Below are 21,531 nucleotides of genomic sequence, written 5' to 3' on the forward strand. Positions count from 1 at the left end.
GACGCCTGGGTCCCTCCCGGAAGCCTGGGCCCTTCCAGGATGCCTGGGCCCCTCCCGGACACCTGGGTCCCTCCCGGACACCTGGGCCCTTCCCCGGACGCCTGGGCCCCTCCCGGACGCCTGGGCCCCTCCCGGACGAGGGCAGTGGGCCGTGGTGCTGCGGGGGAGGGGACAGACCCGGACGCCTGGGTCCACCGAGGGCAATGGGAGGGGGAGGGCGCAGGCCCGGACGCCTGGGCCCCCTGGGTGGGTGGGGACATGGGGGGCACCGAGGCGTGCTGGGGGGAGGGGGGGGGCCCGGATGCCTGGGCCCCCTCGCTCCTCCCCCCACCGCCGAGGCGGGTATTTAGGGGGCAGCCCGGACGCCTGGGCCCGCCGGGGCGCCATGGAGGGGGGGACGGTGGCCGTCACCCCCTGGGACCTGGGCGTCATCGGGGGCTACTTCGGCCTCGTCATCGCCGTGGGGCTCTGGGTAGGGCCGGGACCCCCCCCCAGGACCCCTAACTGCCCTCTGGGACCCCTAACTGCCCCCCTGGGACACCTAACTGCCCCTCTGGGACCCCTAACTGCCCCCCGGGACCCCTAACTACCCCTCTGGGACCCCTAACTGCCCCCCTGGGACACCTAACTGCCCCTCTGGGACCCCTAACTGCCCCCCAGGACCCCTAACTACCCCTCTGGGACCCATAACTGCCCTCTGGGACCCCTAACTGCCCCTCTGGGACCCCTAAGTGCCCTCCGGGATCCCTAACTGCCCCCCTGGGACCCCTAAGTGCTCCTCTGGGACCCATGACTGCCCCCCGGGACCCATAACTGCCCTCTGGGACCCCTAACTGCCCTCCGGGACCCATAACTGCCCCTAGGACCCCTAACTGCCCCCTTGGGACCCCTAAGTGCCCTCTGGGACCCATAACTGCCCCTCTGGGACCCCTAACTGCCCCCTGGGACCCCTAAGTGCCCCTCTGGGACCTCTAAGTGCCCCCCGGACCCTTAATTGTTCCCCTGAACCCCCTAAGTGCCCCCTCTGGGACCCCTTACTGTACCCTGGGACCCCTAAGTGGCCCCCCTGGGACCGCTAAGTGCCCCCTGGGACCCCTAGCTGCCCTCCGGGACCCATAACTGCCCCCCTGGGACCCCTAAGTGCTCCTCTGGGACCCCTAATTGTTCCCCTGGACCCCTAAGTGCCCCCTTGGGACCCATAGCTGCCCCTCTGGGACCCCTAACTGCCCACTGGGACCCCTAAGTGCCCCCTTGGACCCCGAATTTCCCCCTTGGGACCCTTAACTGCCCCCTTGGGACTTCTAACTACCCCCCCGGACCCCTAAGTGGCCCTCTGGACCCATAACTACCCCCTTGGAACCCCCAAATGCCCTCCCTGGGACCCCTAATTGCCCCCTCAGACCCATATCTGCCCTCCTGGACCCCTAAGTGCCCCCCTGGACTCATAACTGCACCTCTAGGACCCCTAACTGCCCCCCCTGCACCCCTACCTGCCCCCTCAACCCCAACTGCCCCTCTGGGACCACTAATTGCCCCCCCTGAGACCCATAACTGCCCCCCTTGGACCTAAAATTGCCCCCTTGGGACCCCTAAGTGCCCCTGTGGGTCCCCTATCTATCTCCCAACCCTTAACTGCCCCCCCAGGACCCCTCACTTCCTCCGAGGCCCCAACCTGCCCCCAGGGCTCCCAACTACCCCATTGAGTGACCTAGAACGTCCTCCCATGACGTACCTAGACCCCCTCCCAGTCCCTCCAGGGGCACCTACGGCCCCCTGGGACCCCTACGACACCCCCTGAGACCCCCCCCGACCCCTCGGGCCCACCAAAGACCCCTACTGAGGGCCTGGCCCCATTGAGTGACCTAGAACGTCCCCTGTGATGTACCTAAACTCCTTCCTGCCCCTCCAGGGGCACCCACGGCCCCCTGGGACCCCCATGACACCCCCTGAGGCCCCCCCCCAAGACTCCCAGGGACCCGCCAACCACCTCGCAGACCCCCAGTGCCCCCGCAAGCCCAACTCCATTGACCGACCTAGAACATCCCCATGATGCACCTAGACCCCCATCCGGCTCCCAGGACCTCCCAGTACCCCCCAACCCACTCCAGGCACATCCCACAATGCCCCGGGGAGGGGGGGTGAGGACACCTGGCCCCCATCCCAGCTTGTTTTTTTGGCCTCACTGCTCCCACCCGCGGTTAATTATTACCCACAATGCCCCAGTCCAAGAGGGCAGCGGGGCTGGTAATGAGATCTAATTAGCAGGGGGCAGAGGAGGGGGCCGGTGCGCACGGGGTTAATGAGTGACTGTCCCAGCCGGGGAGGGAGGGGGCACACTGGGAGCACTGGGGAGCCCATACTGGGCGCACTGGTGGCCCCGGACTGGGAGCACTGGTGGCCCCGCAGTCGCTGCGCCGGGGGAACCGCAGCACCGTCAGCGGGTACTTCCTGGCTGGCAGGAACATGGCGTGGGGGCCGGTGAGTGAGGGGGGACGTGGGGGGACACGGAGGACTTGGAGGAACATGGAGGACATGAGGGACACGGGGGGACACGGGGGGACATGGGGGACCTGGAGGGACCTGGAGGGACTTGGAGAACATGGGGGACATGGGGGACATGGGAGGACGTGGGGGCATGGCAGGACATGGAGGGACATGGGACATGGGGGACATGAAGGACGTGGGAGGACATGGAGGGACATGGGGGACATGGGGGGACACGGGGGGACATGGTGGGTCATGGCAGGACATGGAGAACATGGGGGACATGGAGGAACGTGGGGGGACATGGAGGGACATGGAGGGACATGGGGGGTCATGGGGGACTTGGGGGGACATGGGGGGACATGGAGGGACATGGGGGGACATGGAGGGACATTGGGGACATGGGGGACATAGGGGACATGGGGGGACGTGGGGGGACGTGGGGGGACGTGGGGGGACATGGGGGACATGAAGGGACATGGGGGGACATGGGGGGACATGGAGGGACATGAGGAGACATGGAGGGACATGGGGGTCATGGAGGACATGGGGGGACATGGAGGACATGGAGGGACATGGGGGGACATGGAGGGACATGGGGGGACATGGGGGGACATGGAGGGACATGGAGGACATGGGGGGACATGGGGGGACATGGGGGACATGGGGGACATGGAGGGAGATGGAGGGACATGGGGGACATGGAGGGACATTGGGGACATGGGGGGACATGGGGGTCATGGAGGACATGGAGGACATGGGGGGACATGGAGGACATGGAGGGACATGGAGGGACATGAAGGACTTGGGGGGACATTGGGGACACGGGGGGACATGGAGGGACATGGGGGGACAAGGGGGACATGGGGGGACATGGGGGGACAAGGGGGACCTGGAGGGTCATGGACGGACCTGGAGGGACATGGAGGAACATGGTGGGACATGGTGGGTCATGGAGAACATGGACAACATGGGGGACATGGAGGAACATGAGGGGACATGGAGGGACATGGTGGGACATAGGAGACATGGAGGGACCTGGAGTGACCTTGGTGTCCCCCTGTCCTCCCGGTGTCCCCCCGCGGTGTCCCTGGGGCAGGTCGGCGCCTCGCTCTTCGCCAGCAACATCGGCTCAGGGCACTTCGTGGGGCTGGCGGGGACCGGGGCGGCCGGCGGCATCGCCGTCGGGGGCTTCGAGTGGAACGTGAGTCTCCAAATACCCCCAAAGACCCCCAACATACCCCCAATACCCACCGATACCCCCCAAGTACCCCCAGATACCATCCCAATACCCCCAGATACTCCTGATACCCCCAAGTACCCCTAGATACCACCCCAATACCCCCAGATACCCCTGATACCCACCAAGTACCCCTAGATACCATCCCAATACCCCCAGATACCCCTGATACCCACCAAGTACCCCCAGATACCACCCCAATACCTCCAGATACCCCTGATACCCACCAAGTTCCCCCAGATACCATTCCAATACCCCCAGATACCCCTGATACCCACCAAGTACCCCCAGATACCACCCCAATACCTCCAAATACCCCTGATACCCACCAAGTACCCCCAGATACCATTCCAATACCCCCAGATACCCCTGATACCCAATGATACCCCCAAGTACCCCCAAATACCCCTCGAATACCCCTAAATACCCCGAGACCCACTAATACCACCCAGGTACCCCCAGATACCACCCCAATACCCCCCAAATACCCCTGATACCCACCGATACCCCCAGATACCACCCCAATACCCCCCAAATACCCCTGATACCCAATGACACCCCCAAGCACCCCCCAAATGCCCCTCAAATACCCCCAGCACACCCAACATACCCCTAATACCCACTAATACCTCCCAGATGCCACCCGAATACCCCCAAATACCCCGATACACCTCAAATACCCCCAAATACCCCCAATACCCTCAAAGTAGCCCTAGATACCCCTCAAATACCCCCAATACCCACCGGTATCCCCAAGTACCCCCATGATACCACCCCGATACCCCCAGATACCCCCAAACACCCCCAAACACCCCCAATACCCTCCAAGTACCCCCAGATCTACCCCCAATACCCCAAAATGCCCCACCGATACCCAAATACCTGTCCTGAGACCCCCAAACACCCCTGCTCCAACCCCAAATACCCTCCATAGCCCCGCCCCTGCCCCAAGCCCCACCCCCAGCTCTTTGCCCCACCCCCTTGACCTCTGTGACCCCCTTCCCCCCACCCTCCAGGCCATGTTCATCGTCCTGCTCCTGGGCTGGGTCTTCGTCCCCATCTACCTCAACGCTGGGGTGAGCCGGACGCCTGGGCCCCTGGCGTGGGGGGCACCCGGACACCTGGGTCCCATGGAGGGGACACCTGGATGCCTGGGTCCCTTGTAGGGGACACCCGGACACCTGGGCCCCCTGGAGTGGGGAGCACCTGGACACCCGGGTCCCTTGGAGGGAGCACCCGGACACCTGGGTCCGATGGAGGGGACACCCGGACGCCTGGGCCCCCTGGAGTGGGGAGCACCTGGATGCCTGGGTCCCTTGGAGGGGGCACCTGGGTCCCATGGAGGGGGCACCCGGACGCCTGGGTCCCATGGAGGGGACACCCGGACGCCTGGGCCCCCTGGAGTGGGGAGCACCCGGACACTTGGGTGCCATGGAGGGGACTCCTGGAAGCCTGGGTCCCCTTGGGGAATGGGAGCACCTGGTCACCAGGTGAGGTGGGGGGGGTGGGTGCCATGGAGGAGGCGGTGCTGGAGGTGGGAGGGCGGGGTGACCACCCGGACGCCTGGGTCCCTTGCAGGTGATGACCATGCCCGAGTACCTGCGGAAGCGCTTCGGGGGGAGCCGCATCCAGCTCTACCTGTCGCTGCTCTCGCTGCTGCTCTACATCTCCACCAAGATCTCGGTACCTCACCGCAGGGGGGCCTATAGGGGCTGGAGGGGTTCCTATAAGGCCTGGGCCCCCCCATGGGGACTGGAGGTCCTTAGGGTGCTCCTCATGGGGTCTGGAGGTCCTCTATGGGGTCTGGAGGTCCTTGGGATGCTCCTCATGGGGTCTGGAGGTCCTCTAAGGGGACTGGAGGTCCTTGGGGTGATGTCCTCATGGGGTCTGGAGGTCCTCTATGGGGACTGGAGGTCCTTGTGGTGATGTCCTCATGGGGTCTGGAGGTCCTCTATGGGGACTGGAGGTCCTTGTGGTGATGTCCTCATGGGGTCTGGAGGTCCTCTATGGGGTCTGGAGGTCCTTGGGATGCTCCTCATGGGGTCTGGAGGTCCTCTATGGGGACTGGAGGTCCTTGGGGTGATCTCCTCATGAGGTCTGGAGGTCCTCTATGGGGACTGGAGGTCCTTGGGGTGATGTCCTCATGGGGTCTGGAGGTCCTCTATGGGGACTGGAGGTCCTTGGGATGCTCCTCATGGGGTCTGGAGGTCCTCTATGGGGTCTGAAGGTCCTTGGGGTGATCTCCTATGGGGTCTGAGTGGGCCCTATGGGGTCTAGGGGGGTGCCATAGTGGGCCTGGGGAACTCCTATGGAGTCTGGAGGTCCTTGGGGGATCTCTTATGGGGTCTGAGAGAGTTTTATGGTCTCTGGAGGTCCTTGGGGTGATCTCCTATGGCATCTGGGGGAGCTCTATGGGATCTTAGGTTCTCCTGTGGCATCTAGAGGTGCTTAGGTATTCTTTATGGGGTCTGAGAAGGGTCTATGGGGTCTGCAGGTGCTTGAGGTAGTCCCTATGGGGTCTGCAGGTCCTCCATGGGGTCTGCAGGTCCTTGGGGTGTTGCTCCTCATGGGGCCTGGAGATCTTCTATGGGGGTCTGGAGGTCCTTGAGGTCCCCTATGGGGTCTGAGGGTCTACTATGGGATCTGGAGGTCCTTGAAGTGTTCCCCCATGGGGTCTGGAGATACTTGAGGTGCTCCTCATGGGGTCTGAAGATCTTCTATGGGGTCTGCAGGTCCTTGGGGTGCTCCCCATGAGGCCCGTGAGGTCCCTATGGGGCACAGGGGTGCTGGGGGGGGGGAGGCTCCATCGCCTCCCAACCCCCAACACCGCCACCCCCCTCCAACACCCCTAGGTCGACATGTACTCGGGGGCCCTCTTCATCCAGGAGGCGCTGGGCTGGGACCTCTACGTCTCCGTGGGGGCCCTGCTGGGAGTCACCGCCGTCTACACTGTCACTGGTAGGGCTGGGCCAGGAGGGGGCGGAGCAAAAGGAGGTGTGGGGGGAAGGGGGCGGAGCTGAGTGACCTGGGCGGGGCCCGCAGGGGGCCTGGCGGCGCTGATGTACGCGGACGTGGTGCAGACCTTCATCATCCTCACCGGAGCCTCTGTCCTCGCTGGCTACGGTGGGACTGGGAGGGCGCTGGGAGGGCGCTGGGAGGGCGCTGGGAGGGATTGGGAGGGCACTGGGGGGACACTGGGACGCACAGGGAGAGACAGGGAGGGCACTGGTGGGCAGTGGGAGGCACTAGGAGGGACTGGGAGGGCACTGGTGAGCATTGGGAGGCACTGGGAGGGACTAGGAGGGCACTGGTGGGCACTGGGAGGACACTAGGGACGCTGGGAGACACTAGGAGGGACTGGGAGGACACTAGGGGCACTGGGAGGCACTGGGAGGAACTAGGAGGGCACTGGGAGGGGCTGGGAGGGAGCGAGAGCACTGGAGGGGAAAATGGAAGGCCACTGGAGTGGCACTGGGAGGCCCCAGGAGGTACTGGGGGCACTGGGAGGCACTGGGAGACCTCGGGAGTCACTAGGAGCACTGGGAGGTCCCAGGAGGCACTGGAAGATACTGGGAGGCCCTGGGAGGCACTGGGAGCACTGGGAGGTCCTAAGAAGCACTGGGAGGTCCTGGGAGGCACTGGGAGCACTGGGAGGTCCCAGGAAGCACTGGGAGGTTCTGGGAGGCCTTGGGAGGCACTGGGAGCCGCTGGAAGCGCTGGGAACACTGGGCAGCCCTAGGAGTCACTGGGAGACACTGGAAAGTGCTGGGAGTGCCAGGTGGCCCTGGGAGGCACTGGGAGGCACTGGGACGCAATGGGAGGCACTGGGAGGCACTGGGAGTGCTGGGAGGCACCAGGAGGCACTGGGAGTACTGGGCGGCCCTGGGAGGCACTGGGAGTGCTGGGTGACACTGGGAGGCACTAGGAGCACCAGGAAGCCAAGGGAGGCACTGGGAAGCAATGGGAGGCACTGGGAGGGGACTGGGAGGCACTGGGAAGCAATGGGAGGCACTGGAAGCACTGGGAGGCAATGGGAGGCACCGGGAAGCACTGGAAGCACTGGGAGGCCCTGGGAGGCCCAGGGAGGTACTGGGAAGCACTGGGAAGCACTGGGAGGTACTGGGAAGCAATGGGAGGTACTGGGAGATGCCGGGAGGTACTGGGAAGCACTGGGAGGCACCGGGAAGCGCTGGGAGGCACTGGGAGGCACCGGGAAGCACTGGGAGGCACTGGGAGGTACTGGGAGGCACTGGGAGGTACTGGGAAGCAATGGGAGGTACTGGGAGATGCCGGGAGGTACTGGGAAGCACTGGGAGGCAATGGGAGGCACCGGGAAGCACTGGGAGGCACTGGGAGGTACTGGGAAGCAATGGGAGGCACTGGAAGCCCTGGGAGGCACTAGGAGGCACTGGGAGGCACCGGGAGGCACCGGGAAGCACTGGGAGGCACTGGGAAGCAATGGGAGGCACTGGAAGCACTGGGAGGCAATGGGAGGCACCGGGAAGCACTGGAAGCACTGGGAGGCCCTGGGAGGCCCAGGGAGGTACTGGGAAGCACTGGGAAGCACTGGGAGGTACTGGGAAGCAATGGGAGGTACTGGGAGATGCCGGGAGGTACTGGGAAGCACTGGGAGGCACTGGGAGGCACCGGGAAGCGCTGGGAGGCACTGGGAGGCACCGGGAAGCACTGGAAGCACTGGGAGGCCCTGGGAGGCCCAGGGAGGTACTGGGAAGCACTGGGAAGCACTGGGAGGTACTGGGAAGCAATGGGAGGTACTGGGAGATGCCGGGAGGTACTGGGAAGCACTGGGAGGCACTGGGAGGCACCGGGAAGCGCTGGGAGGCACTGGGAGGCACCGGGAAGCACTGGGAGGCACTGGGAGGTACTGGGAGGCACTGGGAGGTACTGGGAAGCAATGGGAGGTACTGGGAGATGCCGGGAGGTACTGGGAAGCACTGGGAGGCAATGGGAGGCACCGGGAAGCACTGGGAGGCACTGGGAGGTACTGGGAAGCAATGGGAGGCACTGGAAGCCCTGGGAGGCACTAGGAGGCACTGGGAGGCACCGGGAGGCACCGGGAAGCACTGGGAGGCACTGGGAAGCAATGGGAGGCACTGGAAGCACGGGGAGGCAATGGGAGGCACTGGGAAGCACTGGAAGCACTGGGAGGCCCAGGGAGGTACTGGGAAGCACTGGGAAGCACCGGGAGGTACTGGGAAGCAATGGGAGGTACTGGGAGATGCCGGAAGGTACTGAGAAGCACTGGGAGGCACCGGGAGGCACCGGGAAGCACTGGGAGGCACTGGGAGGTACTGGGAGGCACTGGGAGGTACTGGGAAGCAATGGGAGGTACTGGGAGATGCCAGGAGGTACTGGGAAGCACTGGGAGGCACCGGGAGGCACCGGGAAGCACTGGGAGGTACTGGGAAGCAATGGGAGGCACTGGAAGCCCTGGGAGGCACTAGGAGGCACTGGGAGGTACTGGGAGACCTGGGAAGCACTGGGAGGCCTTGGGAGGCACCGGGAGGCACTGGGAAGCAATGGGAGGCACTGGGAGGCACTGGGAGGTACTGGGAGACCTGGGAGGCACTGGGAGGCACTGGGAGCACTGGGAGGCACTGGGAGCCCCCCGGACGGCCCTGGGCGCTGCTATAATGGCGCGTCGTGGTGCCGCCCGGGGGGACGCAGCGCTGAGCGCCGTGGGGGGCTACGGGGGGCTGCGGCAGCGCTACCCGCTGGCCCTGGCCCCCAACGCCACGGGACCCTGCGCCCGGCCCCGGCCCGACGCCTTCCACCTCCTGCGGCCCCCCGGCACCGGCGACCTGCCCTGGCCCGGCCTCCTCCTCGGCCTCGCCATCGTCTCCGCCTGGTACTGGTGCACCGACCAGGTGGGACTGGGGGCGCTGGGAGGGCGCTGGGAGGGTGCTGGGGGGGCACTGGGAGGTGCTGGGGGGGCACTGGGAGGGGACTGGGAGGTGCTGGAGGTGCTGGGAGGTGCTGGGAGGGCACTGGAAGGGGATTGGGGGGATTGGGAGTGCTGGGAGGGGACTGGGAGGTGCTGGGAGGGTACTGGGAGGGGACTAGGAGAGGACTGGGAGGCACTAGGAGGTGCTGGGAGGAGACTGGGAGGCACTGGGGGGCACTAGAAGGCACTGGGAGGGCACTGGGAGGGGACTGGGGGGGACTGGGTGGTGCTGGGAGGGGACTGGGTGGTGCTGGGAGGTGCTGGGACAAGACTGGGAGGTACTGGGGGGTGCTGGGAGGGGACTGGGGAGATTGGGGGTGCTGGGAGAGGTCTGGGAGGTGCTGGGAGAGGACTGAGAGGTGCTGGGGGGCACTGGGAGGTGCTGAGACAGCACTGGGAGGGGACTGGGGGGGATTGGGGGTGCTGGGAGGGGACTGGGAGGCACTGGGGGGCACTGGGAGGTGCTGAGACGGCACTGGGAGGGGACTGGGGGGGATTGGGGGCACTGGGAGGGGACTGGGAGGCACTAGAGGGTGCTAGGAGGGGACTGGAAGGTGGTGGGGGGCACTGGGAGGGGACTGGGAGGCACTAGGAGGTGCTGGGAGAGGACTGGGAGGCACTAGGGGGTGCTAGGAGGGGACTGGGAGGCACTAGGGGGTGCTAGGAGGGGACTGGGAGGTGGTGGGGGGCACTGGGAGGGGACTGGGAGGCACTAGGAGGTGCTAGGAGGGGACTGGGAGGTGCTGGGGGGCACTGGGAGATGCTGGGAGGGGATTGGGAGGGGACTGCAGGGGATTGGGGGTGCTGGGAGGGTGCTGGGAGGGGACTGGGAGGCACTGGGGGGCACTGGGAGGGGATTGGGCATGCTGGGAGGGAACTGGGGCAGTGGGAGGCACTGGGGGCACTGGAAGGGGACTGAGAGGGGACTGGGAGGGGACTGGGGGGTGCTTTGAGGTACTAGGAGGGGATTGGGAGTGCTGAGAGGGGACTGGGAGGGGACTGGGAAGGAACTGGGAGGCAGTGGGAGGGTGCTGGGAGGGGACTGGGGGTGCTGGGAGGCACTGGGAGAGAACTAGGAGGTGACTGGGGGGCACTAGGTGGGGACTGGGAGGCACTGGGAGGGGATTGGGAGGGGACTGGGGATCCTGGAAAGGAACTGGGAGGGGTTTGGGGGGCACTGGGAGGCACTAGGAGGGGACTGGGGCTGCTGGGGGCTGCTGAGAGGGGACTGGGAGGGGACTGGGAGGGGACTGGGAGGGGACTGGAGTGTACTGGGAGGCACTGGGAGGCACTGGGGGACATGGCAGCAGCGACGCAGCCCTGAGCCCGGCCCCGGCGCCAGGTGATCGTGCAGCGGTGCCTGGCCGGGCGGTCGCTGACCCACGTCCGGGGCGGCTGCATCCTCTGTGGCTACCTCAAAGTGCTGCCCATGTTCCTCATGGTGCTGCCCGGCATGGCCGCCCGCGTCCTCTTCCCCGGTGAGCCCCCCGCCACGCCCCACGCCCCCCCACGGCCTCCACGGCCTGCCCTGCGCCCGCCCAACATGGCCGCTGTAGTCTGGCCAACATGGCCACCTTGTGGCCTGCCCAACATGGCCGCCACGGCCAGCCCAATATGGCCACTGTGGGTCTGCCCAACATGGCCACCACGGCCTGCCCAATATGGCCTCCTTGTGGCCTGCCCAACATGGCCACTGTGGGTCTGCCCAACATGGCCACCATGGCCTGCCCAACATGGCCACCTTGTGGCCTGCCCAATGTGGCCACCATGGCCTGCCCAATATGGCCTCCTTGTGGCCCGCCCAACATGGCCGCTGTGGTCTGGCCAACATGGCCACCTTGTGGCCTGCCCAACATGGCCGCCACGGCCAGCCCAATATGGCCACTGTGGGTCTGCCCAACATGGCCACCACGGCCTGCCCAATATGGCCTCCTTGTGGCCTGCCCAACATGGCCACTGTGGGTCTTCCCAACATGGCCACCATGGCCTGCCCAACATGGCCACCTTGTGGCCTGCCCAACGTGGCCACCATGGCCTGCCCAATATGGCCTCCTTGTGGCCTTCCCAACATGGCCACTACAGCCGGCCCAACATGGCCTCCATACTCTGCCCAACATGGCTTGACCAACATGGCCACCATGCCCTGTCCAACATGGCCTCCATGATGTGCCCAACACGGCCGTCATGCCCTGCCCAACATGGCTTGACCAACATGGCCACCATGCCCTGTCCAACATGGCCTCCATGTCCTGCCCAACATGGCCGTCATGGCCTGCCCAACATGGCTTGACCAACATGGCCACCATGCCCTGTCCAACATGGCCACCATGCCCTGCCCAACATGGCTTGACCAACATGGCCACCATGCCCTGTCCAACATGGCCACCATGACGTGTCCAACCAGGCCACCATGCCCTGCCCAACATGGCCGTCATGGCCTGCCCAACATGGCTTGACCAACATGGCCACCATGCCCTGTCCAACATGGCCGTCATGCCCTGCCCAACATGGCTTGACCAACATGGCCACCATGCCCTGTCCAACATGGCCTCCATGTCCTGCCCAACACGGCCGTCATGGCCTGCCCAACATGGCTTGACCAACATGGCCACCATGTCCTGCCCAACATGGCCTCCATGTCCTGCCCAACATGGCCGTCATGGCCTGCCCAACATGGCTTGACCAACATGGCCACCATGTCCTGCCCAACATGGCCTCCATGTCCTGCCCAACATGGCCGTCATGGCCTGCCCAACATGGCTTGACCAACATGGCCACCATGCCCTGTCCAACATGGCCACCATGTCCTGCCCAACATGGCTTGACCAACATGGCCACCATGCCCTGTCCTACATGGCCTCCATGTCCTACCCAACATGGCCGTTATGGCCTGCCCAACATGGCTTGACCAACATGGCCACCATGTCCTGCCCAACATGGCCACCAAGACGTGTCCAGCCAGGCCACCATGTCCTGCCCAACATGGCCGTCATGGCCTGCCCAACATGGCTTGACCAACATGGCCACCATGCCCTGTCCAACATGGCCACCAAGACGTGTCCAACATGGCCACCATGCCCTGCCCCATATGGCCACCATGACCCACCCACAATGGCCACCTCCCCCATCATTCCCCCTGGGAGTCCCCCACCCCCTGGGTGCCCCCATCACCCCCTGGGTGCCCCCTACCCCCTTGGTGCCCCCCATCCCCCTTGGTGCCCCAAATCCCCCTTGGTGCCCCCTACCCCATGGGTGCCCCAAATCCCCCATGGGTGCCCCCACCCCGTGGGTGCCCCCAACCCTCTTGGATGACCCCATCCTTCTTCCTCCCCATCACCCCTTGGGTCCCCGCACCCATATTGCCCCCATCCCATGGGTGCCCCCACCCCATGGGTGCCCCCACCCCATAGGTGCCCCAACTCCCCCGTGGGTGCCCCCCCACCCCTCTTGGATGACCCCATCCTTCCCCCCCCATCCCCCTTTGGGTTCCGCCACCCCCGGGTGCCCCCCACCCCTGGGTGCCCCCGGCCCCCGCTGAGCGGCGGCGGCGGGGGGCAGGGGTGGTGGGCTGCGCTGACCCCCAGGGCTGCGGCCGGGCCTGCGGCTCGCCCGCCGGCTGCTCCAACCTGGCCTACCCCCGGCTCGTCGCCCGCCTCCTGCCCCCCGGTACCGCCGCCGGGCCGGGGTCGGGGTCGGGGTGTTGGGGGTGGCGGGGGTATTCAGGGTATCGGGGGTGTTGGTGAAGGGGGTGTTGGGGGTGTTGGGGGTGAAGGGTGCATTGGGGGTATCGGGGGTGTTGGGGGTGAAGGGAGTGTTGGGGGTGTTGGGGTGAAGGGGGTGTTGGGGGTATTGGGGGTGTTGGGGGTGCAGGGTGCATTGGGGGTATCAGGGGTGTTGGGGGTGTTGGGGGTGTTGGGGTGTTGGAGGTATTGGGAGTGTTGGAGGTATCAGGGGTGAAGGGGGTGTTGGGGGTGCAGGGTGCATTGGGGGTATCAGGGGTGTTGGGGGTGTTGGGGGTGAAGGGGGTATTCAGGGTATCAGGGGTGTTGGGGGTGTTGGAGGTATTGGGAGTGTTGGGGGTGAAGGGGGTGTTGGGGGTGAAGGGGGTGTTGGGGGTGTTGGGGGTATTGCGGGTATCAGGGGTGAAGGGGGTGTTGGGGGTGTTGGGGTGTTGGGGGTGCAGGGTGCATTGGGGGTATCAGGGGTGTTGGGGGTGTTGGTGTTGGGGTGAAGGGGGTGTTGGGGGTATCAGGGGTTTTGGGGTGTTGGGGGTGTTGGGGTGTTGGAGGTATTGGGAGTGTTGGGGGTATCAGGGGTGTTGGGGGTGTTGGGGTGAAGGAGGTGTTGGGGGTTTCGGGGTGAAGGGGGTGTTGGGGGTATTGGGGTGTTGGGGTGAAGGGTGCATTGGGGGTATCAGGGGTGTTGGGGGTGTTGGTGTTGGGGGTGAAGGGGGTGTTGGGGGTATCAGGGGTTTTGGGGTGTTGGGGGTATCGGGGGTGTTGGGGTGTTGGGGGTGTTGGGGGTGAAGGGTGCATTGGGGGTATCAGGGGTGTTGGGGGTGTTGGGGGTGTTGGGGTGAAGGGGTGTTGGGGGTGTTGAGGGTGTTGGGGATATGGGGGGCATTTGGGGTGTATTGGGGGTATTTGGGGTATCAGGAGGTATTTTGGGGGTGTTTGGGGTATTGGAGGGCATTGGGGGTATCGGGGGTATTTGGGGGTATTGGGGGTATTGGCGTATCGGGGGTATCAGGTGGTATTTTGGGGGTATTTGGGATATTGGGGATATGGGGGGTATTTGGGGTTTATTGGGGTATTGGGGGCATTTGGGGTATCAGGAGGTGTTTGGGGGTATTGGGGGTATTTGGGGTGTATTGGGGGTGTTGGGGGGTATTGGGGTATTTGGGGGGTATTGGGGGGGTATTGGGGGGTATAGGGGTATTTGGGGGGTATGGGGGTTGTTGGGGGTATTGGGTTATTTGGGGGGTATCGGGGTATTGGGGTATTGGGGGTGTATTGGGGGTGTTGGGGGTATTGGGTTATTTGGGGGGTATTGGGGCAGTATTGAGGTTTTGGGGGAGTATTTGGGGGTATGGGGGAGTATGGGGGTATTTGGGGGGTATTGGGGGGCTATTGGGGGTATTTGGGGGGTATTGGGGGTATTTGGGGGGTATTTGGGGAGTATTGGGGGTATGGGGGGTATTTGGGGTGTTTGAGGGGCTATTGGGGTATTTGGGGGGTATTGGGGGCTATTGGGGTATTTGGGGGATATTTGGGGGGTATTGGGGGGTATTGGGGGTATGGGGGGTATTTGGGGTGTTTGAGGGGGTATTGGGGTATTTGTGGGGTATTGGGGGGCTATTGGGGTATTTGGGGGGTATTTGGGGGTATTGGGGGTATTGGGGTATTTGGGGGGTATTGGGGTATTTGGGGTGTTTGAGGGGTATTGGGGTATTTGGGGGGTATTTGGGGGTATTGGGGGGTATTGGGGTATTTGGGGGGTATTGGGGGTATGGGGGGTATTGGGGGGTACGGGGGGTGTCGGGGGGGTATCGGGGGGGTGTCGGGGGGGTACGGGGGGGCCGGGGCAGCGCTGACGCCCGCCGCAGGCCTGCGGGGGCTGATGTTCGCCGTGGTCCTGGCCGCCCTCATGTCCTCGCTGGCCTCCATCTTCGCCAGCGCCGGGGCCCTCTTCACCCTCGACGTCTACCGGCGCCTGCGGCCCCGCGCCGGCTCCCGCGAGCTCCTGCTGGCCGGCAGGTGGGGCCCAGGTGTCCGGGGAAGGACCCAGGTGTCCGGGGGGGGGCCCAGGTGTCCGGGGGGGGGCCCAGGTGTCCGGGAAGGGCCCAGGCGTCCTGGAGGGGCCCAGGCGTCCGGGGTGCCCAGCTGTCTGGGAGGGGCCCAGGCGTCCGGGAGGGGCCCAGGTGTCCAGGAGGGACGCAGGTGTCCGGGAGGGGCCCAGGCGTCCGGGAGGGGCCCAGGTGTCCAGGAGGGACGCAGGTGTCCGGGAGGGGCCCAGGCGGCCGTGGGGGACCCAGGCGGCCAGGGAGGGACCCAGGTGTCCGGGAGGGACCCAGGTGTCCGGGGGGGCCCAGGTGTCCGGGAGGGGCCCAGGTGTCCAGGAGGGACCCAGGTGTCCGGGAGGGGCCCAGGCGGCCGTGGGGGACCCAGGCGGCCAGGGAGGGACCCAGGTGTCCGGGAGGGACCCAGGTGTCCGGGAGGGGCCCAGATGTCCGGGAGGGCCCAGGCGTCTGGGAGGGCCCAGGCGTCCGGGGGGAACCCAGGTGTCCGGGGGGGCCCAGGCGTCCGGGAGGGCCCAGGCATCCGGGGGGAACCCAGGTGTCCGGGGGGGACCCAGGAGTCCGGGAAGGGCCCAGGCGTCCTGGAGGGGCCCAGGTGTCCGGGAGGGACCCAGGCGGCCGGGGGGCCCAGGAGTCCGGGAGGGGCCCAGGCGGCCGGGAGGGGCCCAGGCGTCCAGGAGGGGCCCAGGTGTCCGGGGAAGGGCCCAGGCATCCAGGAGGGACCCAGGTGTCCGGGGAGGGGCCCAGGTGTCCGGGGAAGGGGCCCAGGCGTCCGGGCCGTGGGGGACCCAGGCGTCCGGGCGCAGGCTCTGGATCGGGGCGCTGGTGGGGCTCAGCCTGGCCTGGCTGCCGGTGGTGCGGGGGGCGCAGGGCGGGCGCCTCTTCGACTACATCCAGGCCGTGGCCAGTTACTTCGCGCCCCCCATCGCCGCCGTCTTCTTCCTCGCCGTCTTCGTGCCCCGCGTCAACGAGCCCGTGAGTGACGGCGTCCGGGGCGGACCGAGGGGCCCAGGAGTCTGGGGAGGGGCCCAGGGGGCCCAGGCGTCCGGGGCAGACAGAGGGGACCCAGGCATCCGGAGCAAACTGAGGGGCCCAGGCGTCCGGGGCAGACCAAGGGGCCCAGGCGTCTGGCCAGGAAGGGACCCAGGTGTCCAGGCAGGAGGGGACCCAGGCGTCCGGGCGGGAAGGGGCCCAGGCGTCCGGGCGGGAGGGGACCCAGGCGTCCGGGCGGGAAGGGGCCCATGTGTCCGGGGCCGAGGGGACCCAGGCGTCCGGGCAGGAAGGGGCCCAGGTGTCCAGGCAGGAAGGGGCCCAGGCGTCCGGGCGGGAGGGGACCCAGGTGTCCAGGCAGGAAGGGACCCAGGTGTCCGGGCAGGAGGGGACCCAGGCGTCTGGGCAGGAAGGGACCCAGGTGTCCGGGGCCGAGGGGACCCAGGCGTCCGGGCAGGAAGGGGCCCAGGTGTCCGGGCAGGAGGGGACCCAGGTGTCCGGGCGGGAAGGGGCCCATGTGTCCGGGGCCGAGGGGACCCAGGCGTCCGGGCAGGAAGGGGCCCAGGTGTCCAGGCAGGAAGGGACCCAGGTGTCCGGGCAGGAAGGGGCCCAGGTGTCCGGGCAGGAGGGGACCCAGGTGTCCGGGCGGGAAGGGGCCCATGTGTCCGGGGCCGAGGGGACCCAGGCGTCCGGGCAGGAAGGGGCCCAGGCGTCCGGGGCCGAGGGGACCCAGGCGTCAGGGCGGGAAGGGACCCAGGTGTCCAGGCAGGAGGGGACCCAGGCGTCCAGGCAGGAAGGGGCCCAGGCGTCCGGGGCCGAGGGGACCCAGGCGTCCGGGCAGGTGGGGACCCAGGCGTCCAGGCAGGAGGGGACCCAGGCGTCCAGGCAGGAAGGGGCCCAGGCGTCCGGGGCCGAGGGGACCCAGGCGTCCGGGCAGGTGGGGACCCAGGCGTCCAGGCAGGAAGGGGCCCAGGTGTCCGGGGCCGAGGGGACCCAGGCGTCCGGGCGGGAAGGGGCCCAGGCGTCCGGGGCCGAGGGGACCCAGGCGTCCGGTCGGGAAGGGGCCCAGGCGTCCGGGGCCGAGGGGACCCAGGCGTCCGGGCAGAAGGGGACCCAGGCGTCCGGGCAGGAAGGGGCCCAGGTGTCCAGGCAGGAAGGGACCCAGGTGTCCGGGCAGGAAGGGGCCCAGGCGTCCAGGCAGGAGGGGACCCAGGCGTCCGGGCAGCAAGGGGCCCAGGTGTCCGGGCAGGAAGGGACCCAGGCGTCCGGGCAGCAAGGGGCCCAGGCGTCCGGGGCCAAGGGGACCCAGGCGTCCGGGCTGAGGGGACCCAGGTGTCTGGGCAGGCCAAGGGGCCCAGGCGTCCGGGCGGGAAGGGGCCCAGGTGTCCGGGGCCTAGGGGACCCAGGTGTCCGGGCAGGAAGGGGCCCAGGCGTCCGGGCGGGAAGGGGCCCAGGCGTCCGGGGCCAAGGGGACCCAGGCGTCCGGGCGGGAAGGGGCCCAGGCGTCCGGGGCCGAGGGGACCCAGGCGTCCGGGCAGAAGGGGACCCAGGCGTCCGGGCGGGAAGGGGCCCAGGCGTCCGGGGCCGAGGGGACCCAGGCGTCCGGGCGCTGCCCTCGCCCCGCAGGGCGCCTTCTGGGGGCTGCTGGGGGGGCTGGCGCTGGGCCTGGCCCGGATGGTGCCCGAGTTCGCCCTGGGCCCGGACTCGTGCGGGGCCCCCGGCCGCTGCCCCCCCCTCGTCTGCGGCCTCCACTACCTGCACTTCGCCATCGGCCTCTTCCTCGCCACCGGCCTCCTCGTCGTCGCCGTCTCCCTCTGCCACCCGCCCATCCCCCGGCACCATGTGAGAGGGGGCCCAGGCGGCCGGGAGGGGCCCAGGCGGCCGGGGGTGGTGAAAGGGGCCCAGGCGTCCGGGGAGACACCTGAGGGGCCCAGGCGTCCGGGGTGGTGAGAGGGGCCCAGGCGTCTGGGGAGACCCCTGAGGGGCCCAGGCGTCCAGGGTGGCAGGAGGGACCCAGGTGTCCGAGTAGGAAGGGGCCCAGGCGGCCGGGGGTGGTGAGAGGTGCCCAGGCGTCTGGGGAGATGGAGGGGCCCAGGCGTCCGGGGAGACCCCTGAGGGGCCCAGGTGTCTGGGGGTGGTGAGAGGGGCCCAGGCGTCCGGGGAGACCCCTGAGGGGCCCAGGCGTCCGGGGTGGCAGGAGGGACCCAGGTGTCCGAGTAGGAAGGGGCCCAGGCGGCCAGGGGTGGTGAGAGGGGCCCAGGCATCCAGGGAGATGGAGGGACCCAGGCGTCCGGGGAGACCCCTGAGGGGCCCAGGCATCTGGGGTTGGTGGGAGGGGCCCAGGCGTCCGGGGAGACCCCTGAGGGGCCCAGGTGTCCGGGGGTGGTGAGAGGGGCCCAGGCATCCAGGGAGAGCCCTGAGGGACCCAGGCATCTGGGGAGATAGAGGGGCCCAGGTGGTCGGGGAGACCCCTGAGGGGCCCAGGCATCCGGGGTTGTTGGGAGGGGCCCAGGCATCCGGGGAGATGGAGGGACCCAGGCGTCCGGGGAGACCCCTGAGGGGCCCAGGTGTCTGGGAGTGGTGAGAGGGGCCCAGGCGTCCGGGGAGAGCCCTGAGGGGCCCAGGTGTCCAGGGTGGCGGGAGGGACCCAGGTGTCCGAGTAGGATGGGGCCCAGGTGTCCGGGGGTGGTGAGAGGGGCCCAGGCGTTCGGGGAGACCCCTGAGGGGCCCAGGTGTCCGGGGAGATGGAGGGGCCCAGGCGTCCGGGGAGACCCCTGAGGGGCCCAGGCATCCGGGGTTGTTGGGAGGGGCCCAGGCATCCGGGGAGATGGAGGGACCCAGGCAGCCGGGGAGACCTCTGAGGGGCCCAGGCGTCCGGGGTGGTGAGAGGGGCCCAGGCGTCCGGGAAGACCCCTGAGGGGCCCAGGTGTCTGGGGGTGGTGAGAGGGGCCCAGGCGTCCGGGGAGAGCCCTGAGGGACCCAGACGTCCGAGGAGATGGAGGGGCCCAGGCGTCCGGGGTGGCCCCTGAGGGGCCCAGGCGTCCGGGAAGACCCCTGAGGGGCCCAGGTGTCTGGGGGTGGTGAGAGGGGCCCAGGCGTCCGGGGAGAGCCCTGAGGGACCCAGACGTCCGAGGAGATGGAGGGGCCCAGGCGTCCGGGGTGGCCCCTGAGGGGCCCAGGCGTCCGGGCGCAGGGACCCAGGCGTCCGGGCCCCCCAGCTCCACCGCCTGGTGTTCAGCCTCCGCCACAGCCGGGAGCCGCGAGTCGACCTCGACCAGGAGCCGCCGGTCCAGCTCCAGGGTAGGGGCCCAGGCGTCCGGGAGGGGCCCAGGCGTCCAGGGAAGGGCCCAGGCATCCAGGAGGGACCCAGGTGTCCAGGAGGGGCCCAGGTGTCCGGGAGGGACCCAGGTGTCCGGGAAGGGGCCCAGGTGTCCAGGAGGGACCCAGGCGTCCGGGAAGGGACCCAGGTGTCCGGGAAGGGCCCAGGCATCCGGGAGGGAACCAGGTGACCGGGAGGGACCCAGGCGTCCGGGGAGGGGCCCAGGTGTCCAGGAGGGACCCAGGCGTCCGGGAAGGGACCCAGGTGTCCGGGAAGGGCCCAGGCATCCGGGAGGGAACCAGGTGACCGGGAGGGACCCAGGCGTCCGGGAAGGGGCCCAGGTGACCGGGAAGGGCCCAGGCATCCGGGAGGGAACCAGGTGTCTGGAAAGGGCCCAGGCGTCCGGGAGGGGCCCAGGTGTTCAGGGAGGGACCCAGGAGTCCGGGGAGGGACCCAGGCGTCCGGGAGGGACCCAGGAGTCTGGGAAGGGCCCAGGCGTCCGGGGAAGGGCCCAGGCATCCAGGAGGGACCCAGGTGTCCAGGAGGGGCCCAGGTGTCCGGGAGGGACCCAGGTGTCCGGGAAGGGGCCCAGGTGTCCAGGAGGGACCCAGGCGTCCGGGAAGGGACCCAGGTGTCCGGGAAGGGCCCAGGCATCCGGGAGGGAACCAGGTGACCGGGAGGGACCCAGGCGTCCGGGGAGGGGCCCAGGTGTCCAGGAGGGACCCAGGCGTCCGGGGAGGGACCCAGGTGTCCGGGAGGGACCCAGGCGTCCGGGAGGGCCCAGGCGTCCGGGAGGGACCCAGGCGTCCGGGGGGGGCCCAGGCGTCCGGGAAGGACCCAGGCATCCGGGGAGGGACCCAGGTGTCCGGAAAGGGCCCAGGCGTCCGGGAGGGGCCCAGGTGTTCAGGGAGGGACCCAGGAGTCCGGGGAGGGACCCAGGCGTCCGGGAGGGGCCCAGGCATCTGGGAAGGGCCCAGGCGTCCGGGAGGGGCCCAGGCATCCTGGAGGGGCCCAGGAGTCCGGGAAGGGCCCAGGCATCTGGGAAGGGCCCAGGAGTCCGGGAGGGGCCCAGGCGTCCGGGAAGGGACCCAGGCGTCCGGGAGGGGCCCAGGTGTTCAGGGAGGGACCCAGGAGTCCGGGGAGGGACCCAGGCGTCCGGGAGGGGCCCAGGCATCTGGGAAGGGCCCAGGCGTCCGGGAGGGGCCCAGGCATCCTGGAGGGGCCCAGGAGTCCGGGAAGGGCCCAGGCATCTGGGAAGGGCCCAGGAGTCCGGGAGGGGCCCAGGCGTCCGGGAAGGGACCCAGGCGTCCGGGAAGGGACCCAGGTGTCCGGGAGGGGCCCAGGCGTCCGGGGGGGGCCCAGGCGTCTGGGAAGGACCCAGGTGTCCGGGGGGGCCCAGGAGTCCGGGAAGGGCCCAGGCGTCCGGGACAGCAGCTGAAACGACCCCTTCCTTCCCCCTCCTCCCCCCCCCCCGCCCCCCCCACCCCCAACAACCGCCAGACCTGGAGGCGGAGCCCCGGCCGGCCCCGCCCCCCGCCTCGGCCCCGCCCCCGGAGGCCCCGGCCTGGCGCCGCCTCGTCGACCTCAACGCCGTGGCCATGATGGCCGCCGCCGTCTTCCTCTGGGCCTATTTCGCCTGAATCGGCCCCGAAAACCGGCGACCCGACCCCCCCCCCCGCCAAAAAAAGCCACCACTCTCCGTTTTGCCCGTTTCCGCCCCGTTTGGCGGGGCCGCT

At 68.1% G+C, this 21,531-nt stretch overlaps 1 protein-coding gene across 1 annotated transcript; it reads left to right on the forward strand.

Annotated features, from left to right (window-relative positions):
• The first annotated feature begins 371 nt into the window (after nucleotides 1-371).
• On the forward strand, nucleotides 372-21,435 carry LOC138063575 (sodium/glucose cotransporter 2-like). Its single transcript, XM_068923224.1, has 15 exons — nucleotides 372-472; nucleotides 2,407-2,478; nucleotides 3,584-3,688; nucleotides 4,741-4,800; nucleotides 5,303-5,407; nucleotides 6,577-6,682; nucleotides 6,767-6,847; nucleotides 9,413-9,612; nucleotides 11,032-11,167; nucleotides 13,248-13,355; nucleotides 15,295-15,445; nucleotides 16,293-16,461; nucleotides 18,103-18,318; nucleotides 19,695-19,776; nucleotides 21,296-21,435. The coding sequence occupies exons 1-15, from the start codon at nucleotides 386-388 to the stop codon at nucleotides 21,433-21,435; spliced, it is 1,818 nt and encodes a 605-aa protein (XP_068779325.1). The 5' UTR covers nucleotides 372-385.
• The last annotated feature ends 96 nt before the right edge of the window (nucleotides 21,436-21,531 follow it).

The sequence above is a fragment of the Struthio camelus genome, chromosome 32 (genome assembly GCF_040807025.1).
Source record: "Struthio camelus isolate bStrCam1 chromosome 32, bStrCam1.hap1, whole genome shotgun sequence".
Classification (NCBI taxonomy): domain Eukaryota; kingdom Metazoa; phylum Chordata; class Aves; order Struthioniformes; family Struthionidae; genus Struthio; species Struthio camelus.

Bases quoted from the DNA above. Each gene is read 5' to 3' on its own strand.
- LOC138063575 (XM_068923224.1), top strand. From the start codon at position 386: ATGGAGGGGGGGACGGTGGCCGTCACCCCCTGGGACCTGGGCGTCATC. The intron at 3,689-4,740 runs GTGAGTCTCCAA...CCCACCCTCCAG, and splicing joins TCGGGGGCTTCGAGTGGAAC to GCCATGTTCATCGTCCTGCT. The intron at 19,777-21,295 runs GTAGGGGCCCAG...AACAACCGCCAG, and splicing joins GCCGCCGGTCCAGCTCCAGG to ACCTGGAGGCGGAGCCCCGG.